The sequence below is a fragment of the Vipera berus genome (genome assembly GCF_964194415.1).
Source record: "Vipera berus genome assembly, chromosome: 5".
Lineage (NCBI taxonomy): Eukaryota > Metazoa > Chordata > Lepidosauria > Squamata > Viperidae > Vipera > Vipera berus.
Genome location: NC_138207.1, coordinates 64,984,454 through 65,011,311, shown reverse-complemented (window position 1 = coordinate 65,011,311; position 26,858 = coordinate 64,984,454). Strand labels below are relative to the sequence as shown.

At 37.2% G+C, this 26,858-nt stretch overlaps 1 protein-coding gene across 2 annotated transcripts in view; it reads right to left on the bottom strand.

The window, feature by feature from the left end:
• DOCK1 (dedicator of cytokinesis 1) overlaps positions 1-26,858 on the bottom strand; it is a 443,954-nt gene that overhangs the window by 112,179 nt on the left and 304,917 nt on the right. For both annotated transcript variants that reach the window (XM_081328492.1, XM_081328491.1), the window contains exons 32-33: positions 25,839-25,897; positions 13,760-13,908 (exon numbers count right to left, since the gene is read on the bottom strand). In XM_081328492.1, the coding sequence (XP_081184618.1) occupies positions 13,760-13,908; positions 25,839-25,897 (208 nt within the window). The remainder of the gene's footprint in view (positions 1-13,759; positions 13,909-25,838; positions 25,898-26,858) is intronic.

Below are 26,858 nucleotides of genomic sequence, written 5' to 3'. Positions count from 1 at the left end.
GATAGTAAGAGGAGCAATTGCTAACTAGAACTGTGGTGGCGCAGTGGTTAGAATGCAGCACTAACTCACTGTTCGCTGCCAGGAGTTCGATCCTGACCAGCTCAAGGTTGGCTCAGCCTTCCATCCTTCCGAGGTTAGTAAAATAGGACCCAGATTGTTGCGGGCAATATGCTGACTCTGTAAACCACTTAGAGAGGGCTGTAAAGCACTATGAAGCGGTATATAAGTCTAACTGCTATTGCTATTTGAAAATAATAAAAAATTAAAAAAACTGCTGACTGTGTATTAATAAGAGAGTACAAAGAATGAAAGAAATATTTTAGAATTCATGTGGATTTCAATAAAAAATTGAAAAATCTTTTCACACTGCAAACAGTCCATTAGCAATGATTACACTCCAAGCAAAGCATTTTCTGGCCCAAAGTTTGCATTTCAGGAGAAAATTAAAAAATGAGGCAAAAAGGAAAATGTCAAATGAGATGAATGTCAGGAAATACTCTCTATAATATGTACTATTTTACATTTAGATTTTTAAGAATTAATTATAAATTCTTTTGCTGAAGGATATATTTTTTTTTGCATTATTCAACAATACATTACAAACCCAGAGATACAAAGTGAATGAATGTTGTTTCAAGTATTACAATGTTCCAAGCAAAGAAATACAAGCAACACACATCCAATAATATTTTAGAGCAAACAAACAAATAAACAAATTTGGATAGATACATCGATCTCTTCCAAAGAAGACTGACACTTACTACAACATAAAACCAAACAATTACAAGACAAAGGAAAAGCAGGGAAATCTTCTATTTATATAACAAGAAATCAAGCTGCTATGCAAATAAATGACCAAAAGTAAAATGACCCTTGAAATACACCAGACTTTGTACTTCCATGCCATCAAATTACCTAGACCTATGGAATCTAACACAAGCCAGGTAATTATTTTTTTTATTGTGGTGATGGTCAGAACATGACTACCAAATTTTTATCTATTATGTGATTAAATCACCATTTGGCTAAAATACAAAATATATACGGCAACTTATCAAAAGCATATGTGAAGTTGTAAAATAAAAATAACTGGTATGGTCTCACACAAATTGCTTTTGTATTGTGTATTTAATAATTAATGGAAGATAAATACATGATGTGCCATCATTGACTAGTCATTATTGTAGCACAGCTTATAAAAATAATTATACCCCATGATTTGATTCAACAGGATGTTGCTGCTCTGAGATTTGGATTATCTAGTCATGTTGAATTTTTTTTCTGTTTACCAGTGATTTTCAATTTACCTTGTAATTTATCTGTTCAATCAGAAATGAGTCAAGTATACATAAACATTTGTCTGAGTGTTCCTTAATAACCACAGCTATGACTTAGCACTGGTTACAGTTCACATATTAAAGTAGTCCTGACTTTTTACTAAACATCCAAAAGAAAGGATATCATTCTAATTTTTAATTAGATATTAAATGTGTGGTTGTTTTAACAAGGGTAAAATGACTATATATGTATATACAAACCTATATACATAGGGATATGTATATAATATACAGTATATCCATATGTAAAATTCTTTTAAATCTGTAAGATTAACTAATACCCATTAAATGCAAGTAATTCTTGGCCTGTGACAATATGGCCTGGAATTTCAATTTTAAGTTGTTATGGTTAAACTGAAGCACCACATGATGACTGTTTATATGACATAAAGCAAGTCACCACAGTCATAAAGTGAATCGTATGGTTGTTAAGCGAATCCATTCTTCCGAATGGGTGCCTTTTGCCAGAATCTGGCAAAAAAACATTGCTGATCATGATCACATGACTATGAGACACTGCAACCAGTCAGATATGTGAGCCGGTTGCCAAGCATCTGAAGTGTAATCACTTGACTATGAGGTGGGATGACAGTCATAAGGATGGATCCGAAGTAGTTTTTCTAAAGCTGCCCTGCAAGGAGCAAACAGCCACAGAACCACACGACTCTGGAGCTGCTTGCCACTATGCGGGTCAGGGGCTTTTGGGTGTAACTCAGCTCTGAGGTTGCAAGAAGCTCCTAAGCTGTAGCGTATCACAAAGCCCTTTGCACCATGAAGCCTTGACCCAGCCCAACCTAGACCCACCACTTAAAGCTGCTACCATGAGAAGCCTCGGCAGTGCAGGTGAAGCCACCATCTCAGGAAGCTCTAGTCACCCCAGTCCAGCTGCCTGAAACTTCAAGGTCCCTGCCCTCCTGCCCTCTGCCACTCCAGCTGAACTTCACTGTCTTGTTGCTCCTGATGCTGACAAGGCATGCCTGCCCTGACCTTTTGTGTGCAGCTGCTGGCCACTCGAGACCATTTCCCCCCAAGTCTCATGAGGAAACTGTGATGCATGACCTATGGAAGAAAGCCTTGCATGGCCAACAGCTACTTTGTGAAGACTCAGGATAGACATACTTGGTCAGGAGCGGGAGAACAAAGACAGCAAAGGTCAGCTAGGGTGGTAAGGGCTGTGGAGTGCAGAAGGCTAAGACAGCATAGATGGGGGGCAGATAGACTGGTGGGGGGAGTTGCCCCCCCATAGTCATAAGTGCATGAGGGCTGCTAAGTGCCCAAATTTTAAGCACCTGACTGGGGGCACTGCAATGGCTGTAACTTCTGGGGCCAGTCTTAGGCCCTTTTGTTCAGCACTGCCATGACTTCGAACAGTTGCTGAACCAATAGTGATAAGTTGAGGACTACCTATATATTGTACATACTCCTCCGAGAGTAAGTTTTTCCCTTCTTTAGGGGATGGGATGGGGTTGTTTTTGTTTGTTTTTCTACTTCTTTTGCAATGGCTGTGGTTTTTATGTGAAGCTCTTTTGTTTTATTGAGTCTTAATTTTGTTAGCTTTATCTTTTACATTCTCTGCCTAAGTGATTAGAGTTTCCACGGTTGTACAGGGAGCTGTTTCTCTGAACAATATCTTTTAGATATGCACTCTCTTGCCTGCACATGTAAAGAAGAATTGCCTTGGGCTTGGCTCTGGCTAGCAAAGCCTGCAAAAAGCTTTCAATAATCCAAGCTACAGGAGCTTTTATCAACAAAAGGAGTCACAAACACAAGTGGAAATGAGTCTCTTCTATTAAGTAATAAATATGAGATGTTAAACCAGCCCAGGCTAGACAGACAGTGTGATATCTTTGCCTCACATCATTTATTGCAATGTGGCACACTGGCACAGTTACAGCAAAATGAAGAACTGTCAATATTGGACTAAGCCTCTAAATGGGCAATGTTCAATTCTGACAACTTGATGGTCAAACCCTATATATTAACTCTGGAAAAAAAACCTGTCATTTTTCAAGACCTGTCTGACATCTCAGAGATGTTAAACAAGCTCTATAACTCCTTAGTCCATTTTGCTAGATCTCTGAAACAGAGGGTTAAATTTGAATTAAGCAGAAAGCTTGTTCTTTTCTTTAAAATCTGGATATGTTAGAAGGCTGTATTCAAAGTTGCTATTGAAGAAAGCCTCAAAGCATTTTCAGCTCTTGTGCTTACTATCTGTTCATTGCTCCTCATAAGAGACATAATATAAGCAAGAGAAGATCTATTGCATTCTTTGAGTGAACCATTATGCCAGGGGTGTCAAACTCAATTACATTGAGGGCCGCATCAGCATTGTGGTTGCCCTCAGGGGGATGGGTGGTATGGCCAGGGTGGGCGTGGCCTACTGGGTGGGCGTGGCTAGAGTGCGTATGGCCTACTGGGTGGGCATGGCCAGCTCTACATCGTTCGCATCAAGGGTGCCTATGGGGGCCTGGGCAGGAGTGGGACAGATCTGAGGGTCTCTGGCAGAAGGAGGGTCTCTGGGCCAGGGCCAAGGCAGTGGGGGCCGTTCCCTCACTGTTTCCAGGATGGCTTCACGGGCCACATGAAACCACTTCGCGGGCCGCATCCAGCCCCCCGGGCCTTGTGTTTGACATGTCTGCATTATGCTGTCAAATGTACCAAATACATGTAGGAGGTGGCTTCCAAAAAGCATCAATGGTTATAGAATTTTGCTACAACTTAGCAACACAATTATCTCTTTAAATCTCCATGAAATGAGGATGTTTTTGACTCTGTTCCCAATGTATCCATATTATGTCTTTCAAGATTAGATCACTGATAAGGAATGTGAAAAATCAGCCTAGAACTAATCCTTCCAGATGTACAGAAAAAATGTGATTTTAAAGGACTGATAAAGCAGCCTTGAAACCTAGAAGAAATAAGGAAGTAAACTGACCCCCTCTTTTAACAACTCTCAAATAGATCATTTATTCATTCAAAACACCAAGAAGCAGGAGGAACTTAAAACTTTAGCTATCATCTATATAACAGCTTGTAAAAAGGAAATAAGATTCGCTCTGGCTTACAGGATGTATCTATAGATATCTATAGGTAATCTGCCTAATGTCTACTGGAAGAAGCTTGCGCTGCTCCCTTAATTGTCTGAATGGTATCACCTTTGCCCAGTGCAAACTATTCTCAAATCCAGTTGCCCTCTGTACAAGCAACCTCTTCAAAAGGAAAGAGTGAGGATGACACTATTTGCATGAAGAAAATATTCAGCTGATATAAAGAGAAATGTTATTCACTCTTCTTCTGGCACATCTGCTGTGTTTGCAAAGTCATATCTTACTTTTGAAAATTTCTTATATTAAATCAAGTTTTTTTTAGTAAATCAGTATAAGGCCCAGGCTCAACTGGGTGAAGACATGGAAAGTAATGTCAAGTCTACTATCATTTGGGTACATTTAGATAAACCACATTTTATTGATTCCAACATGTATCCATACTTCCTGGCCTCAAACTCACTGTATATGGTTTTGAATCTGTCCGTAGACATTCAATATATATATATAATGATGTATGAAACATTATTGAGGAATGCATATAAAGCCAGTCTCTATGGTTCCCTGATGTGATTATCTTAATGGTAGAAGGCTTAAACACCAGGCTTGAGTCGAGTGTTGAATTGCTGCTTGTACATTTTTATAATGTTGCCTTCATTGAGATGCTTCTACCCTCACTCATTGTCACTATTATAAAGACCATGGAATAAATGATTGTCATTATATTCCAAATAGCAATCAAATACTATCTTTTTTTTATCCTAAACAGATCAGCTAAGGGAAATATGATGGGGAACCTCCCTGTTTGGGTTAATGTAGAGGCAGTTCTATTGACTTTTTAATGTTTTCTTCAATTCTCTTTGAATATTAAGTCCTTATAGATTAATAGCAGCCTATCTGCCTCTAGTCACTAAAGTAGAAGAGCAATGAACTCTTCAGTTAACTACAACTCTCAAGGTGAAGTAAATTCTCACTTGGTAAAGGATATGAGAATGAAAACTCTATATTCTGTGGGTTCAAATAAAGCAACTCATCTCAGACACTCCATCTATATTGGACTGTATACTATCTAATATTTTCTTCTATCTACTACTACTATCTACACTACCTGAGGCCCAAGTATTACATTATGTTTTTATTCAACAGTATATGCACTAAAGCTAGGGCAAAATTAGTTGGAAAAAATAAGGCTCTTACATCTACTAATTTTAATTACATACACATATATTAGAGAGGAAAACACATATAGTAAATTTCTGCTGAAAAGGAAGAAGAAGATCAGAACAATAACTGAAAAACTTTATTTTGGTACTTTGTCTTACCTGCCTTCCCAAAAGACATTACTGGCTCATTTAGTATCATTCCTCAAAGGACGATCAGCATGATGAACACTTTCATGTTCTATTTAGCAATAATGCTAGCTCCATACCCATACTAGACATTTGTCTTACGATATTCTCAGCTGGACCTCTAATGACTCTTTCTAATGATGCTAAACTTATTTCTCAGTTAAAACAAGGCAAAACTGTAGAGGTGACCTATTTCTGATAGAATTATTTAAGGCAAACATTAACTAGCGGGCACTCATCCTGGCTAATCCATTTATGCATATTTATGTTCATTCCAGATGCCAGCAGACTGGGATAAAATTTTAACAGAAGAATAGCCAGCTTTAGGAAAGATAGGGCAACTTTAGACCACTGTTATTCTTTTGAATCTAGTCATAAAGTATACTGCTCCACCTGGGAAAAATTGTATGTTGACTGTAGAAATTTAAAGGCAGCTTCTGAAGCAGTCCTCAGAAACAGGTCCTGGAGGAAATTGATCACCTCTTTCGCTGACAGATGTGTCTGCATTTAATTACTTAACTCCATGAGAACAATATAGTGCAAGTTTGATGTGGCATTCAAGGGTATCCTCTAGTTTTCCCTTCCCTACCTATTCAGAAAGGAGTGAAGTCGTGCTGTATTTTTGGAACCTTCTTTTTTAATTCATACATCAACTGTGTTTAGTGCAAGACCTGTCAAGATCAGATTTTCCTCTACATTTTGATTAGTAGAACCATTTTATGGTATGCAGATAACTCAGCTATCTCACCTATATTTTAATGAGCCTGAAACAGTGCCTCAGAAATCTTGCTTTTTAGTGGCGAGAAAGGCCACATCACCAGTTCTGATAAAACCAAAGTAGTTTTATTCTCTAAAATTCCCTATCACCCTTGGAAAATGAAAGTCATCAGTATTATTTAAACTAAGGCATTCTCTTTTCTACCTCAACATCCTAAAAAGACAAACAAGAACCACCTTGTTGTGGGGGTTGTTTGTGAATTCCAGTTTACAATTTGCTGCTCACCATCATAATAAACATATCCTGGCAGCCAATAGGATATATAAAGCAATCGTAACTACTTGATCAATAGTATGTAGGCCTCCAAATGTTGTAAAGTGGCTCCTTGAAAAGTTGTTCAATTGAAGTTCTTATGTCTCTTATATCTATGCCCTGCTACGTAGCCAACAATTTATTACAGCTGAATTTCAAAAGAAGCTCACACATGGCTTTGCCTCCAAAATACTAAATTACTTAGAGAGTTATTTGCGCATTGATCCTTTGGTAGAATGTAATATCTTTATGGATCACTGAGAGAAATTCAGATTTGATGTCCTGTAGCCTTTCTATTTATGAGTTTGACAACCAGCATCACCAAACTTGAATTCAATTACATTTACTTCTAAATTATCTGGCTGGGGCTTTACTATATAGTATTTCTTTAAGGTTTCTAAATGTTTTACCCTGCTTTGTTTTATACAACACAAGTGACAATTAATTTTAAAATTTTATTAAAAATAGAAGGTAAACCACCCACTGACAACTAATAAAAAAATGCTGCCTTGTTGATATTGTAATTTAATGTCAACCATAAGAAGTGAATAAAAATATCCTCTGTTCTCACTGGCAACTTCAACTCAATTGCTGCTTTCTATTATAGAACTTTAGCCAGAGGTGTTTTATTTGCCTCAGTAGTTTTGCATTAGCAATCATATGTATTATCCAATTGTTTCTTTTACAGTTATTTGTGATGTTTCTTTCTTATTTTATGGGCATTTAGAAATAAGATGTATCTTATTTCTATGTTTTAATTTCAAGTATATACTATACGTTAGATAACATTAATAGACAAATTGGCAAAATCCATTTACTGAGTGATGTTCTTTAGCAACACTTTCTTTTCATATAAACTCCAGGTAGTTCTCCCTCATCAACTGCCCTATTTAGTAGCTGTTGAAAGTTATGACAGCACTTAAAAATAAACTTGACAAACAATCATTGCACTTATGACAGTCTCAGTGTCCCTGCGGTTACACGATGAACATTGGGGTACCTTGCAACTCGTGGGGATTTATGCTTATGACTGCATCCTGTGATTGCCATTGGTGCACTTCACAGCCAGCTTCTGACAAGCAGAATAAATGGAGAAGCCAGCAGTAAAATCACAAACTGTAATCATGTGATGTCTCACTTAATAACTTTGTCACTTAGTGATGGGAGTTGTCAATCCCAGTTGTGATTGTTAAGTAAGGATTGCCTCATACAGTATGAAGCAACTAACACACACAGTATACACCAACAATAGCTTAGTTGTATGCGGTAAAATTCTTCTAAGGCTATAAACTGCCCCTGTTTAACTCAGTGACAGTTCCTCATTAGGAAAAGCTAAAAATGTTTATCTTTGCTTGAACTTTTCAGTATTTTAGTTTCTTTTGAGGCTAAATCCTATTCTACTCAGACCTCAAATCTCAACACTATAACTTGCCTGCCCTGACCTTTTGCTACATAGAGATAGGTGATGCTGTTGATGTGCACTTGCCATGCCAGGAGGCTGTGGGGGCCTGGGATGGGATACAACAGGCTTTGGTTGAACCCTGGCAAGACCAAATGGTTTGGATATGTGGAGCCCCAAGATCTGGCACTCTGACATCTTTAGTTCTGGATAGGGTGGCACTACATAGATTCGATCGGCAACCTGGGGATTCTACTGGACTCGCGACTCCTACTCAAAGAGCAGGTAGTAGTCACAGCTAGGAGAGCCTTTGCACAACTTCAGATTGTGTGCCAGTTGTAGCCCTTCCTAGATCAGGAGTCACTGCACTCAATTATTCAAGCCCTAATCATCTCACTTTTGTATGTTGCAACACATTCTACATGGGGCTACCCTTGAAGAGTATTTGGAAGCTACAGCTCGTGCAGACTGTGGCTGCACAGGTTAGAGTAGCCCATGTTACAATGCTGTTTCGTGAACTGCACTGGCTGCTGGTGTGCTTCTGGATACAATTCAAGGTCTTGGTTGTTACCTTTAAAGCTTCACGGCATGGGTCCAAGTTACTTGAGGATCCACCTCATCCCAATGGGATTGACCTGCCCCACCCATGCTGGCAGAGGAGGCTTGCTGTGCGCCCTTTTGGCTAGGAAATCCCAGCTGGCGGGGTCCAGGAGAAGAGCATTCTCTACTCTTGCTCCTGCCCTTTGGAACATCTTGCCCCATAAAGTGAGGTTGGCTCCCATCCTCCTGACCTTCCGCAAAAGCTTGAAGACCTGACTCTGCCAGTCGGCCTGTGGTTCCAATGAGGGAGCATCAGAAATTGGAGGTGCTTGATAGATTAAAAACAGATCTCATTTCTCTTTCCTCCCCCCACTCATCCTCCCCCCTCCCTTCCCATCTTTTAGTTATAGCTGATAATTTGTATTTTTATAGTGTTTTACTCTTGTTGTATACATGTTTTTGTATTGTTGTATTGTTGTATTGCTTTATTCTTTTTAACACTGTAAGCCACCCAGTCACTTTGTGGTAAGATGGGTGCAAACAAATTTAGTAAATAAATAATTGAAAAGAAATAAATGTGTTTCTTCTGTAAAATCTTGCATTTAGGTCTTTAAATTTTGATCTGTACTATACTTGAAGTTATAGTTTGGTCTATATTGTAAAACTGAAATAATTTTGAACAAGAGTATTCAATCTATATTAATTTCACAAAGTGAGCCATGCAAATACAGAAGAGCCATTTTTCATTGGAATAACAAGCATACAACCTTTTAACATTAATTCAATTGAAATTCACAGTTAATGCAGTCTATATATAGAACATCATTGTTAATTAGGCGTCCAATATGCTACTGGGGAAGAGCAGAGGGCTAGTACTAGTAGCGCCAGAAAGAATGAAGCGACTGGGCCAAAGCCGAAAGGACGCTCAGCTGTGGATATGTCTGGTGGTGAAAGGAAAGTCCGATGCTGTAAAGATTTTTTCTCCATAGGAACCTGGAATGTAAGATCCATGAATCAAGGAAAGCTGGACGTGGTCAAACAAGAGATGACAAGACTGAACATCGACATCTTAGGTATCAGCGAACTAAAATGGACAGGAATGGGTGAATTTAATTCAGATGACCATCAGGTATACTACTGCGGGCAAGAATCCCTCAGAAGAAATGGAGTAGCCTTCATAGTCAATAAAAGAGTAGGAAAAGCAATACTGGGATACAATCCTCAAAATGACAGAATGATCTCAGTTCGAATCCAAGGCAAACCATTCAATATCACAGTAGTCCAAGTCTATGCCCCAACCACCAGTGCTGAAGAGGATGAAATTGACCGGTTCTATGAAGCCCTACAGCACCTTATAGAAGTAACACCAAAAAATGATGTCCTTATCATCATGGGGGATTGGAATGCTAAAGTAGGAAGCCAAAAGATAACTGGAATAACAGGCAAGTTTGGCCTTGGAGTACAAAATGAAGCAGGGCACAGGCTGATAGAATTTTGTCAAGAGAATACGATGGTCATAGCAAACACTCTTTTCCAACAACCCAAGAGACGGCTCTACACATGGACATCACCAGACGGTCAACACAGAAATCAGATTGACTATATGCTCTGCAGCCAAAGATGGAGAAGCTCTATACAGTCGGTAAAAACAAGACCAGGAGCTGACTGTGGCTCAGACCATGAGCTTCTCCTTGCAAAGTTTAGGCTTAAACTGAAGAAAGTAGGGAAAAGCACTAGGCCAGTCAGGTATGAATTAAATCATATCCCTGTTGAATATACAGTAGAGGTGACAAATAGATTTAAGGAATTAGATCTGATAGACAGAGTGCCTGAAGAACTATGGACAGAGGTTCGCGACATTGTACAACAGGTAGCAACCAAAACCATCCCAAAGAAAAAGAAATGCAAGAAAGCAAAATGGCTGTCTGAGGAAGCTTTGCAAATAGCTGAGGAAAGGAGGGAAGCGAAAGGCAAGGGAGAAAAACATAGATATGCCCAATTGAATGCAGAATTCCAGAGAATAGCTAGAAGAGATAAGAATGCCTTCTTAAATGAACAGTGCAAAGAAATAGAAGAAAACAATAGAATAGGGAGGACCAGAGATCTTTTCAAGAAAATTGGAGAGATGAAGGGAACGTTTAATGCAAAAATGGGCATGATAAAGGACCAAAATGGCAGGGACCTAACAGAGGCAGAAGAGATTAAGAAGAGGTGGCAAAATTACACAGAAGAACTATACAAGAATGAGCTTAACGTCCCAGATAATCACAATGAGGTGGTCACTGACCTCGAGCCAGACATCCTAGAATGTGAGGTGAAGTGGGCCTTAGAAAAGCTGAGCAACAACAAAGCTAGTGGAGGTGACAGTATTCCAGCTGAGCTATTCAAAATCTTAAAAGACAGTGCAGTAAAAGTGCTACACTCAATTTGCCAGCAAATTTGGAAAACTCAACAGTGGCCACAGGATTGGAAAAGATCAGTTTACATTCCAATTCCAAAGAAAGGCAGTGCCAAAGAATGTTCAAACTATCGCACCATTGCACTCATTTCTCATGCTAGTAAAGTCATGCTTAAAATCCTACAAGCTAGACTTCAGCAGTATGTGGATCGAGAACTACCAGAAGTACAGGCAGGATTTCGAAGAGGCAGAGGAACTAGAGATCAAATTGCCAACATACGCTGGATCATGGAGAAAGCTAGGGAGTTCCAGAAAAACATCTACTTCTGCTTCATTGACTATGCTAAAGCCTTTGATTGTGTGGATCATAACAAACTGTGGCAAGTTCTTAAAGAGATGGGAGTACCAGACCATCTTATTTGTCTCTTGAGAAACCTATATGCGGGTCAAGAAGCAACAGTGAGAACTGGACACGGAACCACTGATTGGTTCAAAATTGGGAAAGGAGTCCGGCAAGGCTGTATACTGTCGCCCTGCCTATTTAACTTATATGCAGAGCACATCATGAGAAAGGCAGGGCTAGATGAATCAAAAGTTGGAATTAAGATTGCCGGAAGAAATATCAACAACCTAAGATACGCAGATGATACCACTCTAATGGCAGAAAGTGAAGAAGAACTAAAGAGCCTCTTGTTGCGGGTGAAGAAGGAGAGTGCAAAACTTGGGTTGAAACTTAACATTAAGAAAACCAAGATCATGGCATCTGGCCCTCTCAATTCCTGGCAAATAGATGGGGAACAAATGGAGGTAGTGACAGATTTTGTTTTCCTGGGCTCCAAGATCACTGCAGATGGGGACTGTAGCCAAGAAATTAAAAGACGCTTGCTCCTGGGGAGGAAAGCCATGGCAAATCTAGACAGCACACTAAAAAGCAGAGACATCACCCTGTCAACAAAAGTGCGTATAGTCAAGGCTATGGTCTTCCCAGTTGCAATGTATGGCAGTGAAAGTTGGACCATAAGAAAGGCTGAGCGCCAAAGAATTGAGGCCTTTGAACTATGGTGCTGGAGAAGACTCCTGCGAGTCCCTTGGACCGCAAGGCGATCAAACCGGTCAGTCCTAGAGGAGATCAATCCTGACTGCTCTTTAGAAGGCCAGATCCTGAAGCTAAAACTCAAATACTTTGGCCACCTAATGAGAAGGAAGGACTCACTGGAGAAGAGCCTAATGCTGGGAAAGATCGAGGGCAATAGAAGAAGGGGACGACAGAGAATGAGGTGGCTGGATGGAGTCACTGAAGCAGTAGGCGTGAGCTTAAATGGACTCCAGAAGATGGTAGAAGACAGGAAGGCCTGGAGGAATGTTGTCCATAGGGTCGCGATGGGTCGGACACGACTTCGCAGCTAACAACAAATACAATTAAGGGTTTTTATATTCTCAAAATGAAACCAAGAACGGAACTTTCTATTAGGTCTATATGATAGCTCATTCATATTTTTGTTCAGCACATAAATATTTCAGATGATATATCTCCCCACTTACATGACTGGAGAGATTTATATCCATTGAATGAAAATATTAAAGTAGGAAAGTCATGATAGTTTCCAAATGAGCTAAATTGGCCATAATACAGGATTCACGCTTATAGGAAACCCAACATTGCTTAAAGGCTCCACTTCTGCCTAAGATTATGTCAACATAAGAGTGGAAGATTATCCAAAGCAAACTAACGGTGGGAAATTAATAATATCCAAGTGTTTGCATTGGCATGCTAGCAAAAATATGGTAGAGATACACCAAATATAGAAAAATGTCCAGGATGAAGGTTGAATCCAATCAAACAAATCTCCCTAATGAGTTCTCAGGGTCTCCAAAGAGCTCACTTAACCTTTTAAACACTCTGTCCCTTTCAGAAACAGCCATCTCAAGGCTGCTTCTGACTTCCGGAAGCGGCTTCCACGCACTTCCAGTGGGCCGTTCTGGGACTGGGACACCTCCCCAGCTCATAGCAGATTCCAGAAGTGGCATCCATGCACTTCCAGTGGTCCATTCTGGGCCTTGCAAAAAAGGGCTAGGGCATCAGATGGTTCACTGAAGTCAACAAAAAATTAGCTATCGGCAGTGCTTTTTTTGTAAAAGAAAAAGGTGCCGGAACTCACACATGTCATACAACCCGCCTTGCCTACCCTACAAGGTTCCATCCAAAAAAGGTGCCGGAACTCCGTTCTGAGCGTTCTATGAGAAAAAAAGCCCTGGCTATTGGTTTTACCGAACTGGTGTGAACCAGCTGAATCCCACCACTGTCTATAAGCCATGACTTCGTGTGTTCCAAATGCTGTTTTCCTAGTTGGAAAAACAGAAGAAGCCCAAAACTGAGTCTGAAAGCCCTCAGTCAAAGCAGACCTGCCCAGAAATGATAGCCCCCTCTTAATTCTCATGATATTCATGGGTAGGGAGGCAGTGATATTATCTCTTCCCCCCCCCCCCCCGAAAAAAACAACAACAACCCTGGAGTAAAATTCCATAGCAAAATTGAGTTTGCTAGTCCCAACTGTGGATTTACAAGTTGTGCAGGTCTATTTTAAACAAGCAATATTAAACATGTTTTTCACATTCACCTTGATTAAAGCAAACACAGGTTTGTGAAGAAAACAATTCTTACCATCTGAAAACATCTGGTAGAATGAAACTCACACTGCATCATATCAAAGAATATGGGAATTGTAGCTTTTCTAAGCTCAGTTTCCGGAATCAAAGTCATTTCTAGCATGGGCCCCACCATCTCAGGAATGAACTTGATTTTATGCTGACCTGTTCGGAGAAAAAAAACTGAATGTAAGAAAAAAAATAATACTTTCAACCATAGTAAATATGCCAATTCTACTCTATGTATAGACTGTATTTATTATGTATGAAAATTACAGCCTGTGATTATGAACAGGATTTCCACACAAAAGGATGAATCTCAACAAGTTACTGTATTATAGAGCATGAGATCAGGCCATTTTTTTATAGCTAAAAAAGTTAAAATACTATTGAATGTTTTTCCCTAGAACAGACATGTCAAACTTGCAACGTCACATGACGTCGTGCAATGTATCGGTGCTTTTTCGACATTGCCGGCAATGGGGTAGGCGTGGTTTCGCAGTGAAGTGTCCGGCCCACGGGCCGGCAGTTTGACACCCCTGCCCTAGAAGATACATTTTTTGATCACAGAACAAAATAAGAGAATAGTTTTTGTTCTTCTTTCAAACATGATCTATCATTAAAAAACAAATAATTGTATGCATTATGTCAGACCTGATCTTTCCAGTAATTCCGTATAGATGCTGGGGTAGGTACAACAGGGTTGCTATTGGAGGTAAGAACTAAGTGACTGCTGACTGCTAGCAGTTTGGCGGTTTGAATCCTTCCATCCTTCCGAGGTCAGTAAAATGAGGACCCAAATTGTTGGGGGCAATATGCTGACTCTGTAAACCGCTTAGAGAGGGCTGTAAAGCACTGTGAACTGGTATATAAGTCTAAGTGCTATTGCTAATATAACGTACAGAAATGGTATACAATGAATAGTAAAACAGAATGGGTAATTGAAAAAGATTAGAATGTGTATAATCAAATTAAAAATATTTCCCTTCTTCCGGAAGGCTATTTACATGATCAGTTCACCAGTCTAACCATATTTTGCACTTCAAACATTATGGCAAGAACCAATTATGTTCAGGCTGTAGGAAAAAAAAATTCTAACCAGGAAGATGTTTAGATTTAGCTATAGATACAATCCATATCTGATTTACCTCCCAGATTCCTTTGGAAATGTAAATTTAGCCCATGGTCTCTTTACAAAATCCCAACTCTTGCTCCTTTTTTGCTCACTAGATGTTTTTGCCCACAATTAAGCTCCACAATTACACATATATTTTCAAATGCATTCTACCTGCTCTATCTTGCTAATATATACATAAGTAACTTGTTCATTAATAAGAAACTGCCTGTGCAAATTGATCTGTTATTGGGCAAAACGTTTCAGAAATGAGATTTTTTAATCAATGGTGGAAGAGGATAGATCCTAAAGCTATCTATCAGTATTGTGACCCTCATACGTCTTTTATAGTTCCTTAAATTGCAGAATTCTGTTATGCATCAGTCCTCTCCTTAGGATACAGTGACTTTGAAAATATATTCATTTATTTATTTAAAACATTCGTATCTTCTGACAACTCTAGGCGGCTCCCAAATAAAACAATTATTTAAATAAAGTTTTCCTATTCTTACCCAAGTGCTAATTGGAATCTAATCAAGTTTTATAGATCAATACTGTGTTTCTGGTTGTCTTTATCCTTTTATTTGGAGAGGCTGTCTGTTTTAAATTGTTTGCCAAGAAGATCTTGTCTAATGCTTTTCAGGATTTTAATTTATTTTGAGAAGAATATTTATATGTTTTATATTTCTTATAACCAAACAAACTGATTTATTCTTGGAAAAGTGCTGAAAGAAATGTATATTATAAACATGGATATTACATGCTCAGGCAAACAGTATAGTCAACATTTAGCATTACTTCAAACTCTGAATGGCAAATCAAAAATTATTCAAGCTTTATATGCTCATAAGAGAAGATATCTTGAGTAAACAGGGAAAAGAAGGGATAAGAGAAAGAGAATGGCATGATTAGAATCTTACAAACATTTGGTCATAGATTCCACTTGTATGCATTTTCTTAAAATATATCATGATTCCAAAAATAGAAAAGTATTTTTTCAATCATAAGAAAGCTCTTGCTGATGACAGTTAAGTTTCTGCAATATATGAACAACTGGGGATACATGTGCCCATAATCCCACATTTTGTGGAATTGAACAGTTGGAATCCTATGTGAGAAATCATACAGTATACATACATATATTTATTTATTTATTTAATTTATTTAATTTATGATGCTTTTCTTGGCATCTATTGTTTTTAATTAAAATTTATTTGTAGGAAAAGACAAAAATAATAAGTTCAATATAGTCAAGGAAAAATAAGAAATTAACAAACAATTAAATTATGTTATTAATTTTAAAAAAATCTAATTTAAGGTCAGAGGACAAAACCCAAAAAATAAAGTTTTTTACTCAGGTATCACCTAAGAGAAAACATGTAATCTTTTTTCCTATCTTGCATGATTATGAGTCAGAAAATGATTTATCAGGTCAATGCACCATGTGATGTACAAGGGGCAAACCAGAAGCCTTGTGAATGACCTGGTTATTACAGTAACTCAACCGATTTACTTAGTTGTAGAGTTGATGGAGATAATAACGTCATATGGGAAAGTCACTGGATTTAAGATAAACATGCAAAAAAAATAAAATATTGTCTAAAAATATGACTATAGAACAAAAGGTTGTCTTAGAAGAGTTAACGGGATTTGAAATAGTTAAAAAGATTAAATATTTGGGGGTATATCTTTCAGCTTCAAATGTGAAATTATATAAAAATAATTATGAATTGTTATGGTCAAAAATACAAAAAGAGCTTGATGGTTGGAAAAAATTACAATTATCCTTATTGGGAAGAATTGCAGCAGTAAAAATGAATGTTTTGCCAAAATTTTTATTTTTGTTTAAAATGATACCTATACTTAAAAAGGATTCAAATTTGGAGGAATGGTAGAAAGGTATTAATAAATTTGTTTGGGCAGGGAAAAAAACCTTGAGTTAAATTTAAGATAATGCAAGATATACGTGAAAGAGATGGTCTTAAAATGCCTAATCTTAAATTATATTATGAGGCTGCTGCTTTATCATCAATTAGTGATTGGTTTAATTTAACACAAGGGAGACTATTAAATCTTGAGGGTTATGATTTGTTATTTGGTTGGCATGCATATTTATTGTATGATAAGAAGGCAGATAATGTGTTTAAGATACATATATTAAGGTATGCTCTGTTGCGAGTATGGAAAAAATATAGACATAAGTTAAATTACAAAATACCAATTTGGGCAATACCTAAACATGCAATAGAAAATATAAATGTTGGATTTAAACATGATGAGATTACATATAAAGAAATTTTAAGGATAGAAAGGAATGTATGGCAATTAAAGCCATATAATATTTTAAAAGAAGAAAAGATTGTACAAACTTGGTTTCAGTATGGGCAGGTACAAGCAAGATGGAAAGAAGATCAGAAAGTTGGTATTTCGATAACTGATGGAAATTTGGTAAAACAAATTAGAGATCAAGGTCAAGCACGTATAAGAAGGATATATAATGCATTGATAGAAATTGACTCAGAAATGGAACTTGTTAAAGATTGTATGATAAAATGGGCCCAGAATTTTCAGGAGGTGATAACAATGGATACTTGGGAAAAGATTTGGGTCAGAAATGTAAAATTTATTATACTGGGCAAAAGTAAAGGCTCTCCCATGAGATGAGCTAAAGATGCTTGCTAAGTATTTTGCATGATAGAATTGTCTTCCAAATAGATCCATGGCATACCAAAGAGGAATTTTGTAAAAAAAAATCCAACTGAACGTCAGTATCAAAGTCCTAATGTTTCAAATTTAACTAGGTTCTTCCTGGGTAAGGGTTAAATTAGTAATTAGTAGAGGGAGATAAAATAGTAAATTGAAATATATATATTGGCAAAGATCTTTTTTTAAAAAATGTGGATATGTAGTTGTTTTTAGCAACAGCATAGAGACCTACGTATTATCAGAGAAGTGTTAACGTAATCAAGGATTTTAGCAGACATAATTACATAAGAGTCTACAAAGAAGTTAGACCAGTAATAGGACTTGGGTAATGAGAGTAGCCAATTTTTCCTCCATCTAAGAGGCATCGAATGACCTTGACTCTAAAGACTTTTATGTCTACTGGGATATGGTTGTTTCCACTGTGATGTGCAAAATGAAAGATAGCTTTTGAAAGCCTATGGGCTTAAGCAGGAATGACCCTTAGTAGTTTTATTTATTTACTAGACAACCTATCACCCTTTGGGTCATTCTTTCAGAGATATTTCCTTACCAGATTCCTCAATGTCTTCAACAGTAGTGACAGAGGATCTAATGTATTGCCTTCACTGGGATACATTCAGAAAATGTTATCTGCCCATGTTGAAAATAGCTTATGTTCAACTGTACAGCACAAGCATAGGAAATGTTTATGACATGTTGAATTATGTTACAAACTGTTTTATGATAATGTTTATATCATAAATGTTTTATAACATTTACCAAATTTCAATTCCACAGCAGTAAAACTCTCCTGGATTTTGGATTAATTCTGTCAGTTAGGCCATTTAAAGGACCTTAATGTTTTGCCTTATGGCATACCGTTTCTCCCAGTTAAAAATTACAGGAACCAGGGTTTTATAGCTCTATCTATCATCTATCTATCTATCTATCTATCTATCTATCTATCTATCTATCTATCTATCTATCTATCTATCTATCTATCTATCTATCATGATGATAAAGTTGGAAGGGACCTTGGAGGTCATCTAGTCCAACCCCCTGCTCAGGCAGGAAACCCTATACCATTTCAGACAAATGGCTGGCCAGTCTCTTCTTAAAAACTTCCAGTGTTGGAGCATCCACAGCTTCTGGAGGCAGGTAGTTCCACTGATTAATTGTTCTAACTGTCAGAAAATTTATCCTTAGTTCTAGGTTGCTTCTCTCCTTGATTAGTATCCATTCATGGTTGAAACAGTAAACATTTTTATAGTAGTGATGCCAATTTGCCAGCATCAGAGATACTATTATACATGTTTGCATAATGTCTTGTCCATAATTTGTTATTGTATGACAGCATATAGCACTTCATTAAAAATTATAAATATATAAAACAAACACACTAAAATACCTATTAAAAGACATACAAAACAGGAGAGGATGATACTAACCCAGTAAGGAAATTATCACAAAATCTCCCAAGTTCCTTGGGACCCCCATGCCAGATAACATAGTTAGGTTTTAAGGGATTTGTGACTGTTGAAAGGAACACCACTTTACTGGATGCTGAGGGAAATAATTTTCTAGGAATCCTGAGAGTGGAGCGTTCATTTGGAGGAAGTGACTATTTTGGTTTTATTGTTGTTTTATTCTTATTATTGTAGTTCCTCCTCTCTGCAATAATAGGCAGGAGAACAAATGCCATTTTATCAGTTTATAATTTACCCTTATTATGACAGAAGTCAGAGATATTCAATTTATATCATCATTACTACATTGTGGCTTTCTTTATGAATAAAAACACTGTAATTTAAATTCATAAATTGCAATCATGCAATTAATTACCTCTGCACATCAATGGGCATTGTATGTGTTCATACGTGCCAGATGTCTTACCTAAATCTAAACATTAAAATGAAATAATTTTCTATGGCAGTTGACATTTTCACTCTACTGTACTGCTAATTATTTTAAAAAATCCAGAACCCAACATCTGTGCAGTAATATTTTTAATGCATCTGGCACAGTACCTCTCCCTAATTCTGTTTTGCCTTTACATAAAGCCACTGAAAGAGATCATTCACTGACATGAGAGTAAGTATCATCAGTATGCTGTTGCTGCATACATCCATGCCCCACACCAGCCAGGTGATATTATCTCAATTCTGTCCCAATGTTGCAAAAATGGTAGATAAGCCTGTTTTGTGACATCACAGCCAGACTCACAAATTGTGAGAGGACTGGCTTATAAATGTTCATGTAAATAAAACTAAATGAATCATCAGGATTTTCAGCCTTATTTCCCAAGCATGTTGGAAATACCTTTACTATGAGCCAGCAGTGTGCTGCAGCTGCCAAAAAAGCCAACACAGTGCTAGGCTGCATTAACAGAGGGATAGAATCAAGATCAAGTGAAGTACTAATACCACTTTACAATGCTTTGGTAAGGCCACACCTGGAATACTGCATCCAGTTTTGGTCACCACGATGTAAAAAAGATGTTGAGACTCTAGAAAGGGTACAGAGAAGAGCAACAAAGATGATTGGGGGACTGGAGGCTAAAACATATCGGGAACGGTTGCTGGAATTGGGTATGTGTAGTTTAATGAAGAGAAGGGTGAGGGGTGACATGATAGCAGTGTTCCAATATCTTAGGGGCTGCCACAAAGAAGAGGGAGTCAAGCTATTCTCCAAAGCACCTGAAAGCAGGATAAGAAGCAATGGATGGAAACTAGTCAAGGAGAGAAGCAACCTAGAACTAAGGAGAAACTTCCTGACAGTTAGAACAATTAACCAGTGGAGCAACCTGCCTCCAGAGGTGGTGAATGCTCCAACACTGGAGGTTTTTAAGAAGAGACTGGACAGCCATTTGCCTGAAATGGTATAGGGTTTCCTGCCTGAGCAGGGGGTTGGACTAGATGACCTCCAAGGTCCCTTCCAACTTCTTCTTCTTCTTCTTCTTCTTCTTCTTCTTCTTCTTCTTCTTCTTCTTCTTCTTCTTCTTCTTCTTCTTCTTATTATTATTATTATTATTATTATTATTATTATTATTATTATTATTATTATTATTATTATTATTATTATTATTGCTTGGTAACTTGTAAGGCATAATGATGTTAAAAAAACAACATCCTTCTTGGTTTAAGCGCTGGAGGGTGCATCTTCTACCATAAATGCCTGTTTATCTAGTGGGAGTGCTGGAGAGTGGTCATGTGCTGACTTTTTTTTTTTAATCCCATTTATATCCCGCCCTTCTCCGAAGACTCAGGGCGGCTTACAATCTAAGCACAAATCAATGTGCTTAGCAATAGCCTTCATTCTATGTATATGCCTGCTTTATTAGGGCTTTTGGGGGGGGCCAAGCGGCATTATTACAAAGTCAGCTTATTGCCCCCAACAATCTGGGTCCTCATTTTACCTACTTTGGAAGGATGGAAGGCTGAGTCAACCTTGAACCTGGTGACTTGACTTGAGAGATATTATGATTAGTTATGATTAGATATGATTAGTTATGGGGAGCTTTGGGTTAAACAAAAACTTAATTCTGATCTGGTCTGGTCCTCTTGTGCAATGTTTTAGAATTTTTAAGAATTATTTTTATTTGTTTATTAAATTTGTGTGGCTCCTGACCACCAACAACTCCCAAATATAATTTTGAATATAGGTTTTTAATGAATTATTCCATTGTTTTTATTTTACTAAGTTCAATAATAGTATACTGCTTGTAATGAAAATAATGCTGGTTAGAAAAAGTATGGATAAATAAATAAATAAATCCATCACACCCCCATACACCTATATACATTGCAAATATGCCTATTGATCTTAGTTATGGGAGACTAAAAAAATCCAAAAGACTTGAAAAAAATCATGTTGGAGTATAGTTCTTATATATAGTCCTTAGGCAGAGTCACTCAGTTGTGACAGTAAGATAAATTTCTCCTTGTCTTTTACAGTACTCTAGTGTCAGTTCATAACACTGTACCTTATTAATCGTGGACATGTTCAGATGACATATGTCGTTAGGCTCCAGGGCTACACAGATACCACCATTCAATAATTTGGACTAAGAATTATATACATTCAATGCTAGACTATTCCTCTATTCCCGGCAGCCTGGCACAGCCTAAAAACAACTAATTTTATATTCACATTCCTCCTACACACTTTAAAAAAAAATGACAAGCACAGCGGCAAATTTAACACTCAATCTTCTGCAGCCAGCAGTAATATGTAATTACTTATAGTGGCTGTGAATTGTAAATTTCTTCTAGAATGTCCTTTTCCAACTTATTAATTATGAGGAGTTTGACAGCATTCAGGCAGGGTCGTCGTGGATCAAATGTCAATATTTAGCTTCACAGCCCTCTTCTTATCAATTACTTTATTAGGATTATTCAACTATCTTTCAGTAACTATTTTTCAGACAGTGTCTCTGTCTGAAAAATAATTTATATAATATTATCAACTTGATATTATGTCAAATCTATTAGGCCAACACTTTGAAAACTGAAGTTATGGTTGAAGAAGAGTAATGATCTGACTGTAAAATTAAACTACAAACCCATGAGGGCATAATAGACTTACAGATGATGTTACTAGACATTTAATGATTAGGTGAATAAATAACACCATGTCTTCTCCCAAAAAGACATAACATGAAAGTTAAGTTCATGTGGTCTTCTTGCTGAAATCAATGATGAATGAAATAAATTGATGAAAAATAAAAATATTCACAAAATGTGCCGCGTACATACGTGTTTGTATATGCAATTTCTATTACCACTTGTCTTATAACAATGACTCTGGATGGTGTACAAGAATTAAAACCAAAATAATAACAATCCAAATAACAATCGTTCAAGATCACTAGAAATAATCTGATTCCAATTTAAAAATAACAATAGCAGCATTTAAATGTTTAAACCTTTCAGCACTCATCCAAGACATGTTCTCCATAAAAAGCAATGCTGAGAACAAACTTTATGAAGGGCAATAGTCTTACAATGAATTAGAGATTGCCTTTGAAAAATGCCAACCTGAAGTGAGCAGAAGGACATTTACAAAATCTCGTGCTGTTCTGCCAAAAGAAAGTTTCTGAACAAAACTGAAGAGAAATTATTATAGAGAAGACACCAGACATCCCAAATTCAGTATTAACTGACATAATTAAAAAGGAATGAATGACATTAAAATCCTACTATATTCTGCACTTCAAGTAAATCACAGAGCAATTAACTTAGACTCCACCAGTGCAGCTTAGAGAGGTTCAGCAGTTTGAATAACTAAAAGCTTATAATTGGATGAAACCTCAAATATAAATTCATCCAATCCAGAATCAGGAAATCCTGACAGATTACCAACTATATTTTTTAATAACTCTGGGAACTGAGAACTCAAAGCATGTTGTTCCATAAAACAAACAATTTAACATTAGGAATTGTGTTTTAATCCTTCCTTCCTTCCTTCCTTCCTTCCTCCCTCCCTCCCTCCCTCCCCTTATTCATAAATTTGATATTTTATATTCAATACTTTTCCACTATGGTACTTTAAAAATATAACATATATGATTCAACCAAGGTTTAAGTGAGCATCAATTTAAAAAAGCAAATAGTTAGGTTTACAATATTTTTATAGATTTCAGATATTTCAATGGTGCTCTCTGAGCTTGCTTGTTTTCTAGCAGACGTTTCCTTGCAAGAAAACAAGCAAGCGCAGAGAGCACCAAGGACCGCTCATTTCAAACCTGAGCTACAAATATCCTCCTTCATAGCTATTTCAGTGGACAATATTTGCACTGATATTTGGTGGTGGCGATTGTTGTGATCTAATGTTAATTACTTCATAAAGCAAAGACTGTAAGGAAAGGACCACATAAAATTGCAATAAATATGACTAAATATTTTAAAAATATTATAAACTATTTTATTAACAATACGATGAATTGTATGACATTTTTCCTCTCTTGTGCCATCACTCTGCTGAACACCCAATTCCCACGGCAATGTTTTATGTCTAAGGATATTTACCTATGTATATGTCTGTGTTACTATTATCCTTCTCATCTTTTCCACTATCTTCTCCTTTTGCTATCTTATGCTTATTTTATCTTGTTGTTTGTATGTATACTTGTTGTTTGCATGTACATGCTGTTTATATATCTGTATATACACTGATTCAGAGGGACGCGGTGGCTCAGTGGGTTAGGACGCTGAGCTTGTCGATCAGAAGGTCAGCAGTTTGGCAGGTCGAATCCCGAGTGCCGCGTAACAGAGTGAGCGCCAATTACTCGTCCCAGCTTCTGCCAACCTAACAGTTCGAAAGCACGTAAAAATGCAAGTAGAAAAATAGGGACCACTACGGTGGGAAGGTAACAGCATTCCGCGTGCCTTTGGCGTCTAGTCATGCCAGCCTCATGACCATGGAGATGTCCTCGGACAAGCGCTGGCTCTTCGGCTTTGAAACGGAGATGAGCACCGGCCCCTAGAGTTGGAAACGACTAGCATGCATGTGCGGGGGAACCTTTACCTTTACCTTTATACACTGATTATTTTACATTGATGGTATGTACACTGAAAGCTTATACTTATCCTATCCTATCCTTGCAAAATTGCTCCATACATCAATTTTAGCTTTAATCGTATGTTTCTGTAGATCATTGCATTATATGTTACAAATAATAATTTCTGGAAACATATCAATGCTATGTGTTATAGGAAAAATACAAAAATGTGCAGATTTAACAAGATATGAGTGTTGTAGTCCAGAGTTCACTTCATCAGATTAAAAAAGTATTGTCCTGAGTTATAGACAAACTATCAAGCTCTTGGCAGGCCATTTCAACAGAAAACAAGGCTCTCCATGGATTTAATAGGATTTATTGAAGAGAATAAACTCAAGTTACAAAGAATCACATCACTGTTAGAGTTCTATTTATTTCTTAGTTACTTAAAAGTGAAAACTTTTTCAGCCTATTAACAGCTTACGTGTGAAGCCACAAGAGGGCCATCCTCTTAACTGATAAGAAGTTTGTCCAGGGGCCAGATAGTTCTCCATGTATTTTAGGCAACAAATTCCAGTCTAAAGTACTGAAGTTGTATTTCAAAATATCTAGAAGAAATCAGGTTTCCTATTTCTACACAGGATTCACTGTTCTTTTAGAGATATACTCATGTTATAAATGAAGGTAGTGAGTAAAAAAAAATAATGAGCATTATATTTTAGTATAAAGCCTTTCCACCTAAATCCATAAAATAATTTAAAAATTGCCTCCTTGAACTATTATGTGCTTTCTATAATATTTATAAATGCTTGCCATGGTTCTGCCTCCAGATCCCTTTCCGGACACAAGTTCAGGAGAAGAAGGGTGAGTTTGAGTCGGCAGAGGAAAGCACAGAGCCAAGTGTTGGTCAGAATCAGGGCTCGGAGAGTGCTAACCTGACTGAGCAGTCTCAGTTGGGTCAATCGGATGAGTGAGAGTGAGGCTGAGTGAGGTGAGCTATGGCTGCAGCAAGTTGGCCAGGAGTCTCAAGGTAGGGACCAGGAACAGCTGCTGCTCATTTAGCGATGAGGCGATGGAGACACATAGAACAGAGATGAGACAGGCACAATACCGGTCAACTAGACTACTGGTGAGGAGGCAACTTTACCTCTCATAAAGGGCTGCACCAGTGTTGTCCAGGACCTGTTTGGGGGGTTTGAATAAATACCTGTAGAACTCTTGCTGTACATTTGTGTGCGGGGGCGGGGGGGGGAAGAGGGGCAGCACAATGGTATAGTCATTCACTAGACCAGGGGTAGGCAACCTTGGCTCTTTTATGACTCATGGACTTCATGGTTGGCTCAGGAATTCTGGGATTTGAAGTCCATGAGTCATAAAAGAGCCAAGGTTGCCTACCCCTGCACTAGACCTAAGGATGCCAATGAGTTTGAAGCAACAAAGGTTAATAAAGGTTAATAAAGAACAATTATATTTTTCAAATACTTAAAAACAAAGCCAAAATTAATATTAGACTGCAATCTCCTACTTTCAAAAGAACTGTTCATCCTATGTACTAATGAATAAATTTCAGGAATAGTAATTTATTAATGGACATAAACTAATTGTCACATCTGTTTTGCTGCCCAAGCCATAACAGTAAAAAGAACTATTTTAAGTATATTTTCAATATGTCAATGACATCACTGTGTTACAGAGCAATATAGAAATAAATATACAAATATATGTCCACAAAATTTGCAAATCAAGCATAAATTCACACAAGCAGGATATCTAAGGATCAAATATTGGGATTCTTACCCAGATTATACCACATATCACGAATCTCAAAACCAATTTGTCTTCTCATATCACCGTACCTAGAGAAAGTACAAAGTGTTTTATTAAAATTCTTTTAATACTTTAACTAAGTTCCTATCAAAATTAGTAGCATTTAGAACTAAATTTCATTTTACAACTTTGAATAATGGTTAAATAATATTTCCACTGTTAAGAACAGGAAAAATGTAAGCAAACAATACATTGACATTCATAAACCATACTGAAAGAAAATGATTTAAATAATAAATCAAGAAAACTTCTAACCACCTGCATCCTAACTCCCACTTTAACATCTGCATTTCACAACTTTGCTTAAAAGGAAAAAGAATTCCAGTGGGTACTGCTTTTTCTGTAAACATTTCACCTGTGGGATTTTCACTGGCATTTTGCATAATTATCCCTTGTGAATCTAAGGTGGCTGTGTAGTTTAATGAAAGTATTTTTCAATTCGATATCTGAATAAAATAAATTCAATACCCTTAGGAATATATTATAGTTAGCTTGTTTTAGCATTCATGGAATGTAGAAAATGGCAAACAATAAATAGCAGGAATCAAGAACATCCAATCACATTAATTATGAAGTTTTTTTTTAAAAAAAACAATCATGACATCTGCTGAGATAGTACAATGAAATTGAATGTATGGTGTCTGGAAAGCTAACAGAAAATAAAAACAGAGTATATTACATGTTGCATTTTTTAAAAAGAAAGTTTAATATTTCTGCATAAATATAACCTAAAACTTGGTAAGTTCCCTTCACAAGTCCTAAAAACAGATAAAGAGAACACAATTTTAAAAAATGTCAAAAAATAAACTTATTCATTTATTTAGTGAGAAAAGTTACATATTTCTATAGGGCAAAAAATATCTGAATGTCCAGGACTATAATTCATATGAAGGGGAAATTTGATTCAGGTGAATATTGAACCCATCCTCTGTGTTCAACTTTTGGTTGTCTCAGACTAAGTAATGGCTGACTGCCCACAACCTTAAACAT